Here is an 11,616-nt window from a genome sequence, read left to right on the forward strand (position 1 = left end):
GGACCATGTTCCGTGACACAAGCTCCATAGGCGCCCTCATCGAACCTCGGATGTGCTCCAGATGAAGAGCTTCCTACCCAGATGAGGCTGAAAACGCCTAAGAAGCTGGAAAGAATAGAGATTGCGATGGTCTCCTGGAAGTACGTCTCCTACAGTTGAATCTTCTTGTAGTGCTACTCTTCCCCCCTTACTAACAAGCTCTAATGCAGTTATCATCTGAGTTCTGTAGCTCCCCCGGGCTACGACACGCCTCCATTCCCGTCTCTATATTGGCCCATAAACCCTAAACCCGGGGCTACAGCATATCTCTTCTACAGTACAGATATATGGAGGTTCACGATTTTCTGGACGTTGATTGTTTATGCCGCGTTCCACCTTGCAGCCGGTATTTGGGCATTTGCGATGCACCCGACTAAACTGTCTTTTGGGGTGCCATTCCTATATGCCATACTTGGAGGTATTGAGGCTGCAATGTCAGGAACAATAGTGGGTTTTATGTAGGTTTCAAGGTCTCTAAATTGTCGTGTTTATGCCACCAAGATGCTGACACCAAGGTCAACTTGTAGACTTGCGGCTGTTTATAATGCAGGTAAGAAAAACCCACAGAAAATGAAACCATCATAGTGCAATGCTAACTGTCAAAAAGGGTTTTTCCGCATGAGCACTTGGATTCCGTTTGTGTGGTCCATCATTAACGTGATGGTCCTTCTGATATCATCCTTTTCTCTCCAGGGCGGCTTGTAGGATATCATGTGGTGTGTTTTAGAATTAATGTGTAATATCAATATTGTTGAGCATATTCCTCGCCTTATACCTACGTTTGGATGGCAGTCATTCAAAAATCCTCGTACGGATCAGAGAATAAAAGCTGGGGACTCATTCGTTATATGTACCACTTATATTTTGCTCTCGGCGTGAAGTAAGCTTCAAGAATAGGCTGGGCACAAGACTAGTAGTAACCGGACCTCCGGCAGCCGATGTATCCCCGCATAATTCGCTTGATAAATTAGCGAGCACCTCCTCAGGGCCCTATTTCTTTGACCCCACATTCCCTAGATTCAGTTTAGCTACTATCAATAACCTCTTCCTCCACCACAAACATATCTTTTATAAATACAGGCACGATGGTGGTTGCAGGGAAACTTCGTAAGCAATTACCATACAAGTCATGCAACACCACAGAATTGATTGAACTGACCAAGCCCCGGATATTATAGAGAATCCAGCAGTTCTGTGAGTATTATTCCATGCGCCAACAATAGGACAAACGTTAACATCTGTCTTACCTGGAGCATTTGCGATATGCAAGAGAAATTTCGCCAACCAATCTATGGATTTGAACATTGGTACTACATCTACCAATAGAGCTCATATCATACATGTTTCTATAGTTCTGACAACCTTACAGCGTCGCTACAGCTAAGAAGCTCCTTGAAGCGAGTAATTCTACCCCAAATCAAAGCAAGGTATTATAATAAAGTGATTGTTTAACATGTGCATGTCTTTAAAGCCAAAATCCTTGATATCCCCGTCTACGTAACTACACAGAACAGAGCCCGCCTTGGAGAGACTGTCTCTGAGCTTTCCATCGAGCATGCAAAAGGCGACTGGGATAAGACCCTATTCTCTATGGCTATTCCAGAGCTTAAATCGGCATTGTCACATGCTCCTCACTCCATAGCCATCGTTGGTATCGAAAGTCATATCTGTGTGACCCAAACAACTCTAGGTACGTCCTTTCTATTCAGATAATCCCGCTTACTGGACCAACAAATTGAAACTCCTACAAACTAGATCTCTTAAAGCTGGGGCATAAGGTCTACGTACTAGCCGATGGAGTATCTTCCTGTAATAAACAAGAAGTGCCTCTGGCACTAGCCAGATTGCGCGCGGAGGGCGCCATCATCACAAGCAGTGAAAGTTGGATATATGAAGTTATGGGTGATGCCAGCATTGAAGAGTAAGTTCTATATTACCAAAAGCAGATAAAAGGCTTCTTCAAACTTCGATGACTGAGACTAATTTACCACTATTTAGGTTTCGAAAGATTGCCTCTGTGGTCAAAGATACAAAACAGTCAACCTCAATGTCCCTTCAATCTCTCTTGTAACGGTTTGATCAGTAATAGGTATGGAGGTAGCTTTGGTAATTAGGATAACTTGTTTCTCTATCTATTTTCTATACCTTACATTGCCTGAAATGAAGTCATCGATTATCTATTGTTGGTAGGACTCGACTTGTTTTATCTTTGGTTCCATGACAAAAACAGCTAGTAAACTTGCTGTAACACATTACCGTTATTTCCCCAATTGAAACTTGATCTCGCTGCCAGAATCCTTCTCAGACGAACCTCTCAGTCATCTGTTTACCTAGATAATCCGGCAAAGAAACAGGTCAAGGAATTAAAAATAGTAAGACATAAGTTTATTTCAATAATCCTCAAGGTCACGCGGGCAGTGCCTCGATGAAATCCATAAAAGTTAAGCAATCTGAAGTCAGAGCGCGCTGCGTCCCCTAATAAAACATTCGAATCCACCGCTCCTTAAATGGCTGTAAAGGGATTTACCCCAGTACTTCTAATGTATGCTTGATTCGTCTTTCCCTCTATCATCTACTCAACAGCCGATGTCGAGCTTTTTGATGCCATCCAGTGAAACGCTGAAGCACCTCCAATTACGTTCGTTGACTTGGGTTTTGGAATCAAGGCAGGGTTTCCCATAGAGAACGATGGTTGAACCTCTGCCGAGCTTGTTCGGCGTTGGGATCGAACATGTGTCTTCTCTAGTGTGCTAGTACCATTGGCACTAAGTGAGGAGTCGATTCTGGCAAACCCTTGGGAAGTATGTGCTGTAGTTGGATTTGCGGAATCAGGTTCGTCTGCCACAACACCACTACCCTCTGATTTGTGACTTGCTCTTGCATCGGACAAGGACGAAGATTTTGATGTACGGAGAACTTTCATCCCACGTGATGGTGCCTGAGAATCCTTTTTTTGCGTCATCTGGCCCTTCCTCCACGATTCCCAGACCCCCACAGTACCCTTTGCATTCCCATTTCCTGACCCGGCCCCGCCAGATTTGATACTGTTAGCATTCCAAAAGCTACCCTCCCCATCGCTCTTGGCTCTACGATCGGTATATCGAGACTCTTTTGTGGTCTCTTCGTTCGAAGAAGCTCCAGCCTCACTTGAAAATCCGAATCCCACCGTGAGTTCCTCCTTATGTCCTATGGCACGTTTCTTTTCGAACCCATTTCCTCCAGAATGATGTATACTGTTTCTTCTATGGTTATCCTTCTTTGACGGTTCTTCAAGAGTTTCAGATGACTCGGGTGGCGAAACACTGCTGATGACTGCTGCTTTCCGGCCCCGAACTGGCTTCGGCGACGAAACCGGAATCTGACCTCGCACTGTAGGCTCTTCTATAGCTAGTTCGGAACTTTCACCTTTGGAGGGCCCATCCATACAACCAACTCTGGTAGCAGATCCTTGTTTTTGGTTTTCGATTAAAAGCTGTTCTTCCAATCGATGTTCCGAAAGTTGGTCGCCAATGTGTATTGTACAAACATCCGAAACTCCAGCTTGGGAACCGGGGCGAGCAAAAGGTACAAACATTTTCCGGCCATCATCTACGTATAAAAGCAACTGGCTTTGTGAAAACAACACGTCCCCCATATGGTCTGACAGAACATCGCTCCCTAGAAAGATTCCAACCTCATTTTCCATTTGACTTGACTTTCGACTTGGAGCTACAGTAAATTGGACTGTTAGCTTTGGTAGCTGTGTTTGGCCATTTCCCCTTGTTGGTTGTTGAATCGTCGCATCAGGAAGATATATTGCCAGACTGATTTTGTATTCACCATCCTTCCCCTTGACCATCTGGTCCTGCAATCCAAACCTGGTGACCAGAGAAGCATCAACCAAAGATTTAACCGAACCCGTGCAAACTACAGCATATAGTAAGGAGTCAAATGAGGAGGCAGTGTCAAGCCAGCAGCGAACAATTGCTGGTGCTGGGCCAGTGGTAGGTGCAGAAGGTCGGTGTGCGTCGCAGTCTAAGATATCGAAGTTCTGGGGAGGTGGGTGGAAATGCACACCAGTATCACCTTCAAAAAAGGAGCTGTTGTCACCATAAGAACGCATGGAGCTCTGTCTTCCGTCTGATTTGTAGTCGGACTTGTGGGATGACGACCTCTCGGTCATGGGATATCCACCTCCTCCTATCCCACTGTTGTTTCGAGGACCGAAATAATCGTTTGAACTTTGAGAATCATGAATCCAGTGACTCTGTATAGCACTATCAAAACGCACACTGTTTGCTCGCGAGGCACCTCTCCTCGGTACATCAACGTCATCCAATCGCAAATCTGCCAACAAATTCTCCTCGTCGAAGCCGTTAAAATCATCAGCAGGTTCGGAGTTGACAGGTTCTACCAAAATAACTACAGTGTCAGCTTAGTCGAGGACCATATGACTTTGAAGAAAAGAGAGGGGGGGGGGCAAGCGAGAACCCTGAGAAGAAAGCCTACGTTGGGAAAACGAGCCGGAACTCAGCATAGGCGGAAATGGTGAAGGTGTGCTCCATAAGGAACGAATTTTTGAGTCATCCTGTTGCTGCTCAAGCCGACCAATTCTCTCAGAATGTTGGGTGAGACGCTCAGCGTGCTCAAAGTGGGCAGCTTTTAACATTCGAATTTCTTCAGTTAAATCGTGCACCCCCCAGAATTGCTGAGGTGCATTGAACATCTCCATCACCTAGGAGCACATGCACAACTCCTCCTGGAGGCAAGCCTCACTTTTTAATGAGTGTCTCTTCGCGATACCTCCCTAGCTTTTAGTGCTGTATGCCTCGGTGTTGCAAATTCCGCTATAGCCAACGAATAAGTGGGAGGCGACGACGCTATGTAATGACTAATAACGGGTAGATGTAATCAGGAAGAGCTGTCGAGTATGTACTTAAATGGTAGTGTACTTAATGAGTAACTCGGGATGCGAGATGAGAGAGTGATTTAGAGAGAACTTGTAGTAAATTCGATGGGAGCTGCCGTAGAAGTGGGGATTTCGTGAAGTTCACGGTTGAGAGGGACGTTGCGGGTGACTACAGCAACGAAATCCAAAAGCGCCAGATATGATGCCTTCCACCACTAATTCGGCGTCCCGGATTGTTTTCGGAAATGCCTTTGTTTTCTAGAATTCTTGCAACAGCTCAGAGGTAACTATGAGATGAGGAGTGTGCAACCGATGTACCAGGGGAAGCTTAATAAGTACATGAAATTTAGCAAAGACATGCACAGACTCCTACTGCTGTATTTATCTGTTCCGTACGTACTCTGGAATCTTAATTGATACAGTATGTGCTATACCTACATGTATGTACTTACTCTACAACCCTACACGTGTCTTACATAAACTTGTAATCATTGAAAGTTTGGTATATATAGAAGTGTATATAGATGCACAGGAAATCCGCAACTATGATCTAGATTCTAGTTACTACATGTAGGTACATACATATGTAAGTATGTAAAGTGAGTAAGACTTTTCCAACTATTTTCTTCGCCTTGATAAGCCGCGGTATCTACTCAGGTGCAGCTTTTGGGGCCACATGCCAGAAAGGGAATACGTAATCCAGTTCTGTTGGGTGTAGTTGGGGGAGGTCGGTTTTGATAACATCCATCAAGCACTCATACAAAATTTTGTACCTTTAGTGAATAGAGGTTAGTATATATCCAAATAGGTTGCACTCGTTGGAATGGAATATGATTTCAAAAATTACCCTTGAGGGGAAAAATGAAGGCCTATATGTATTTGTATTTTATTAGCACTTCATTTCCATGAATAAACGCTTTCATAGAAGTACTATAGACCCACCATCTCGAAATAGGTCTGAGAGCTTTTGGTTCTTTGGAATCTCTTTTGATCCTGGCAAATGCTTATTAACTTCATATCCGCCAGCGTGGTTAATAAATGCGTTCCATAAGTCAACGGTTGGTAGACCGAGCTCTCTTCCGACTACTAGGGCTGCATCTGAATATTGTTTTGTAACAGCAGCTAGTCGCTGGACATAATTAATTTTATTGGAAGAATCGTGTTCCTGCGTATCGTATTCACAAATTGGAGCAGGGCCAACCAGAATAAACTCTGGATTGTGTGCTTTCAAGCTTGAGTGGTCGAGTATCCTGTATAGGTTCCTAGAATACTGGTCCAAGGGTACATGCTGTGGCAGGCCAGGAAGGACAGCATCATTGGCGCCCAAAAAGACGACCTACCACAACAAAGGTCAGAATGAGATCAAGAAAGCTTTTGATAAGTTTGGATAAAAGAAGGAAACTGCTGACTGTAAGTTTAATCCGGGAGCTAGGACTGGGTAGCGGGATAATCTTTGGAAGAACATCAAGCGCGTGAAGAGTATTATATCCACTGGCGGTGCATCAGCAAGACTGAGTTCTTCCCCAGCTACAGTTATTCGTATCAAACCTGAATCCTCTATTTACTACTTCTAACCTGCGTTTATATGCTGGAAAGGTTAGTATAAACATATAGAATCTCACCGTCAAACAAATATGGCAATAGCTTACCATCTGCCAATGCTGCACCGAATCCAAAACCTCTTGTGAGACAGAACGCCACTTTTTAGCACATGACAAGTTTCTTGTGTAAAGAAAAAAGGAAAGAAAAGGAAAGAAAAGAAAAAAAATCAGATAATGCGTGTATTTATATTTACCTTGTCTGTTCATACGACTGCTCTGTTATTGAGTCCCCGAACAAAAGAATCTTATCGTAGTCTGCGAATGCCATCTTGAGTAGTTAGAAGTGGCCAGAGTGAGGAGGTCCAGGACGGCAGGTATTTAAAGCTTGTCTAGAGTATGGTTCACCCGTACGTAATAGTAAATAAGTTGTAACCTCAAAGGTACAGCCTGATCTAAGTACAGACACCTCTAGCGTTAAATAGGTTTTTACTAAGGTGAGGGGTTGAGTTGGAGATGCAGCTTAGTCTACCACGAAAGCAAAGTATGAACCACCGAGAAGGCAATATATGCCGACTCAGGTACTACATAGATAGGTGGGTAGAGTAGATACATCTTATCAGTAAAGTACCAGCTGTCGGTGAGTACACTGTAGAGTACATACTCTAGTACCACATGTAACTATCCCAATTTCTGGCGTGTAGGTATCATATCTCCCGATTGTTCAGCTCCCTGACCAATAGGGTTGTAATATGAAGTGGAGAAGATACATACCGGCAGCGGCGTTTAGAGGGTGGGTGGTCGTGGGTGTAATGCAGGCTCAAACGGTTTATCCCAAGGGTCCTGCACCGCTCTGCCCTTTTCTAACTGCACAATCATGTTATATGTACCTACTCTATGTACAGTAGGTACATGCATGTAGGACATGTAGTTACAGTCCAATATGATATTACGATTGGATTAGTCCTCAAAAATGAAATAAAGTCTTGCGATTTATAATAAACATATGTATACAAAAATGCAAATATATATATTAATATGACGATGGATCCGCGTCCTGGCCCCGACACATCCCTGAATTATCCCAGGTGACACTCAATCACGCGTGCGCTTAAGACCGCCCCCACGAGATAGACCACAGTGATATTAGAAGAAAAAACCCTACTCCTGCCCTTTGTCTTTCGTCTTATCTTTCTCCCGGAGTCATACACTGTCGCACCTTTTCTTTTGAATCCCTCTCTGTTCGGTGCACTCTGGATATACATTGCAACACACTCCCGCGCGATGGAAGGGGAAAGTACCAACGACTCAAGGCGTCGGGCCTCTGAGGAGGACCTTATAGGAGGCCGGAGATCCAGAAGTCACCGTCGGAGATTATCGGCTTCATCCCGCAATACCGATTGGAATGAGCGATCTAGTTTACTTGGGGTTCAGGAACCTCATGGACGTCGACGAGACTACTCAACAGTTCCTTCGACGCCTCGCCCGCGAATTTCCCGGCATCACTCGACCGTTTCTCCGCAGGACACCCAAAGTCGGATTCCCTCCTTTGCGCAGCGACTGACAAGCGCACTATCAAGTTACGATCTGAAGAACAAAACAACCGAGTCGCTACTAGAGGAGAGGGTGTGGTACGATCAGGTAGGGTATCCTATTATGCAATCAAGGCTTGTAAACTGATTTTCTTCACTAAAATAGTTTACATCCACTGGTACGGCATAATAACGCTCCTGAAAGCAATTCAAATGGGCTAAAAGCTTTGCTTACGTTGAAATCTTGCAGATTGGATAAACGATTCCATAAAAGATGCAAATAGGGTTAAGGCTCTTAGAGCTCGCAAGGACTTTCGCGGAAGATTGCATGCTTGGTTTGATGGCGCTCAAGGGTGGGTGTTAGTTGCTATAATAGGCTTCATCGTGGCCTGCTTGGCATTTTTTGTTGATGTCACGGAGAATGTCCTGTTTGATTACAAGGAAGGCTATTGCACGAGTGAGTTATCATGATCCACTCGAGAATTAATATAGACAGAGCTGACATTCAGGCCGGAAGATGGGTGGTATTTTAGTAAGAAAAAATGTTGTTTAGGTGACAGTGGTCAGTATTTGCAAACACTTCAATATCGTGATTACCTCTTGTAATTGCTATGCTAACGCTTTCAAAAGCAACATCATTTTGTCCCATGTGGAGGCATTGGTCACAATTAGTCACGGGTTCAGAAAAGAAGACTGAGTATATTGACTATATATTCTATGTCGCTTTTACGGTGGTATTAGCCACAACATCTTCGTTATTGACAATGACTACTCGGACAATATACCCGGGTGCCCTACAAATCCAGAATGTAGACGAGGACTTGACACAAATATCTAGAGTAGATGGTGAAGGGCACAGCAATTCAGAATCAAAGGCCGTAAACGCTGCACCCACCATTTATTATTCTGCTGCAGGTAGTGGTGTCGCAGAAGTGAAGGTTATTCTATCTGGATTTGTTCTCCACGTACGCGTCCCCGCTTAGATAGTGTCTATTATTGATTTTGATCATAATATTACTGACACTTTATAAGGGATATCTGGGGTTGAAAACGCTTGTGGTGAAAACATTTGCCCTGATTTTAAGTGTTTCATCAGGCTTGAGTTTGGGAAAGGAAGGGTGCGAAAACTGATGACTACTCTCTACACGATTACTTATATTAACATATATATCAGCCCATACGTCCATATTGCTACATGCGTCGGAAACATTGCCTGCCGTTTATTTCCAAAATACAACCACAACGATGGTAAATTATACCTTGTTTAATCGCCTGTATGATGCTTATGTTCCATAGGGAAACGTAGGGAAATGCTCAGTGCAAGTGCAGCAGCTGGTGTCGCGGTTGCGTTTGGCGCCCCCATCGGCGGTGTTTTGTTCAGCCTTGAGGAAGTCAGGTGCGTTCTCGTAGACCGTTTTGTTGCCAGTCCGTCGTATTTCACAGAATCTAATCCTCAGTAGCTACTACTTCCCACCAAAAACATTATTTAGAACATTCTTCTGTTGCATTGTAAGTTGTTGCCGCCATATACCACAATCAGAGTTGTTCTGCAGATCTGACTGTCACAGGTGGCCGCGTTATCCTTGAAATTTTTAAATCCATATGGAACAAACAAGATTGTGCTATTCGAGGTTCGTTATGTTACTGATTGGCATATTTTTGAGCTCGTCGCCTTCGTATTTCTCGGTGTTTGTGGCGGTGTGTACGGCGCTCTCTTCATCAAAGCCAGCAAGTTTTGGGCTACAACTTTCCGAAAGAATAAAATTATCAAGAACTATCCAGTTCTCGAACTCAGTTTTGTTGCCCTCGCCACTGGTTTGATCTCGTACTGGAATCGATATGTTCGATTGGCTGTCAGCGAGTTACTTTTTGAGCTCGCAAGTCCCTGCACGGGTAGCGAATCTCAACATTCTGGGCTGTGTCCTGAGCCAGATGAGATTCCAGAGACCATACTGTATTTACTGGTCGCTCTTGCCATCAAAAGTGTTCTCACGTAAGTTCACCATTGCATCTTGGGTTTGTATATACATGTAGTAACAAGTGTCAAAGCGTTATAACCTTTGGAACCAAAGTCCCTGCCGGAGGTTAGTTTATTATCACTCGAAAACGCACCCAATATTTCCGCTTACAAAGTATAGTTTACGTACCTACTATGGTTATTGGTGGTATCATGGGACACACTGTTGGTTTAGCCGTTGAATATGCCGTCTAGTAAGTGCAACCCCCTCGATATTTACTCCTGGCAGGTTTTGATATCTTTTCTAGCAAGTTTCCGAACTCGGCCTTATTTGAATCATGCCCTATTGGAGGCGCCCCATCGGCATGCGTAGTTCCAGGAGTATACGCATTGGTAAGTGGTCCCGATGGGTGCTTATATTTTAGCATGATTAATTAATGTTCCCTTAGGTTTGCGCCGGCGCTGTAATGTGTGGTGTCACTCGGCTTTCAGTAACACTTGCAGTCATTTTATTTGAAATGACCGGTAGTCTCGACCATGTCCTGCCGTTCTCTCTTGCAGTACTTGTGTCCAAATGGACGGCTGATGCCATTGAGCCCTTGAGTATATATGTTAGTTTCTAACTACCATTACATGATACGTATGACTAAACAAACATAGGATCTTCTAACTGCTCTAAACTCATATCCCTACCTCGACACCAAAATGCGACCTGTTTTCTCTTCTCAACTTGTTGACATTACACCGCGTCTAAGACCCGAGCGTTTGATAGATATTACAGATTCCGTTCTTGTTCCAGCGGAGGAGCTTCGTGATAAATTGCGGATGCTGCAAAATGCCGGAGAATTAGATGGTGGTCTTCCGATTGTCAGGGGTGGCATCCTTGTAGGGCTCATTCCAGCGCCAGATTTGGAATTTGCTCTCGATAATCTTCATTCAGAAGAGGATGAACTTTGTCTCATGGCACCAAGGGAGGATTCATCTGATAATAGTTCGGATGGTGTTTCGGTAAAAGATCCGACTGACTTCTCGCCTTATATTGATCCAGTAAGTTTTGCGTCCTTTATGTTTGACAAGTTTCCCTAAACAGTTACTTATTCTTTTTTTTCTGTTATAGGCACCTGTTGCGCTTGAGAGACATTCGCCTATGGAACTAGTCTATGAATGCTTCGCAAAGTTGGGTCTGCGGTATATGTGCGTGTTGCGAGATGGACAATTTGCAGGAGTTGTAAGTTGAAGAAGCCCTGAACTTCTAAATACATAACTAACTATTGCCCGGATAGGTGCACAAGAAGGCCTTTGTGAAGTATTTAATGGAGGTACACGAGGGGAAGGCTCATTAATCTAGATGTAGGTTTATACCTTATTCTAGCAATGATATTCAAATACTCATGGCCAGGAAATATCGTCAGTAATTTATGTTCTGTGGAAGACACTTTGTTTCTATTCGTTATTGAGCTGCAGGGCCTGACAGTTTTTCGTAATATTGACATTGCATGGCGTACATCGTTACTTATGTTGCGATGTACTTGCACTTTCACTTTTTTCTTCTTCCTTTTCAATGATATCTGATACCGCTTGTTTACTTCCCCTCTCGTGTAATTATGACTCCTGTCAATAGCTCTGGAAATTTGCGACCCGTCTGATGGCATTTATTTAGTA

The 11,616-nt window shown here is 43.9% G+C and overlaps 5 protein-coding genes across 5 annotated transcripts; 3 read left to right on the plus strand and 2 right to left on the minus strand.

The window, feature by feature from the left end:
• Positions 1-81: 81 nt before the first annotated feature.
• Positions 82-744, plus strand: LAJ45_02651 (uncharacterized protein; the record flags this gene model as incomplete). The annotated part of the gene is made up of 4 exons (XM_046112242.1): positions 82-140; positions 210-497; positions 567-589; positions 647-744. The coding sequence occupies 4 exons, from the start codon at positions 82-84 to the stop codon at positions 742-744; spliced, it is 468 nt and encodes a 155-aa protein (XP_045974368.1).
• A 380-nt stretch (positions 745-1,124) lies between these two features.
• Positions 1,125-2,110, plus strand: LAJ45_02652 (uncharacterized protein; the record flags this gene model as incomplete). The annotated part of the gene is made up of 7 exons (XM_046112243.1): positions 1,125-1,146; positions 1,218-1,233; positions 1,293-1,346; positions 1,409-1,440; positions 1,511-1,729; positions 1,795-1,960; positions 2,038-2,110. 7 exons carry the CDS (start codon positions 1,125-1,127, stop codon positions 2,108-2,110), a joined length of 582 nt encoding a protein of 193 aa, XP_045974369.1.
• Positions 2,111-2,611: 501 nt separating this feature from the next.
• Positions 2,612-4,744, minus strand: LAJ45_02653 (uncharacterized protein; the record flags this gene model as incomplete). Its single annotated transcript, XM_046112244.1, has 2 exons — positions 2,612-4,428; positions 4,528-4,744. The coding sequence occupies 2 exons, from the start codon at positions 4,742-4,744 to the stop codon at positions 2,612-2,614; spliced, it is 2,034 nt and encodes a 677-aa protein (XP_045974370.1).
• Positions 4,745-5,576: 832 nt separating this feature from the next.
• LAJ45_02654 (uncharacterized protein) lies at positions 5,577-7,127 on the minus strand (the record flags this gene model as incomplete). The annotated part of the gene is made up of 9 exons (XM_046112245.1): positions 5,577-5,700; positions 5,775-5,796; positions 5,870-6,263; positions 6,337-6,418; positions 6,476-6,515; positions 6,577-6,608; positions 6,723-6,783; positions 6,880-6,936; positions 7,097-7,127. The coding sequence occupies 9 exons, from the start codon at positions 7,125-7,127 to the stop codon at positions 5,577-5,579; spliced, it is 843 nt and encodes a 280-aa protein (XP_045974371.1).
• Positions 7,128-7,749: 622 nt separating this feature from the next.
• Positions 7,750-11,297, plus strand: LAJ45_02655 (uncharacterized protein; the record flags this gene model as incomplete). Its single annotated transcript, XM_046112246.1, has 17 exons — positions 7,750-8,106; positions 8,164-8,176; positions 8,248-8,454; positions 8,515-8,559; positions 8,628-8,962; positions 9,030-9,115; positions 9,172-9,245; positions 9,294-9,393; positions 9,458-9,506; positions 9,566-9,990; positions 10,047-10,081; positions 10,136-10,208; positions 10,263-10,347; positions 10,404-10,565; positions 10,615-11,001; positions 11,072-11,182; positions 11,238-11,297. 17 exons carry the CDS (start codon positions 7,750-7,752, stop codon positions 11,295-11,297), a joined length of 2,604 nt encoding a protein of 867 aa, XP_045974372.1.
• Between the last annotated feature and the right edge of the window lie 319 nt (positions 11,298-11,616).

The sequence above is a fragment of the Morchella importuna genome (genome assembly GCF_003444635.1).
Source record: "Morchella importuna strain M04M26 chromosome Unknown Morimp01GS005, whole genome shotgun sequence".
Taxonomy (NCBI): domain Eukaryota; kingdom Fungi; phylum Ascomycota; class Pezizomycetes; order Pezizales; family Morchellaceae; genus Morchella; species Morchella importuna.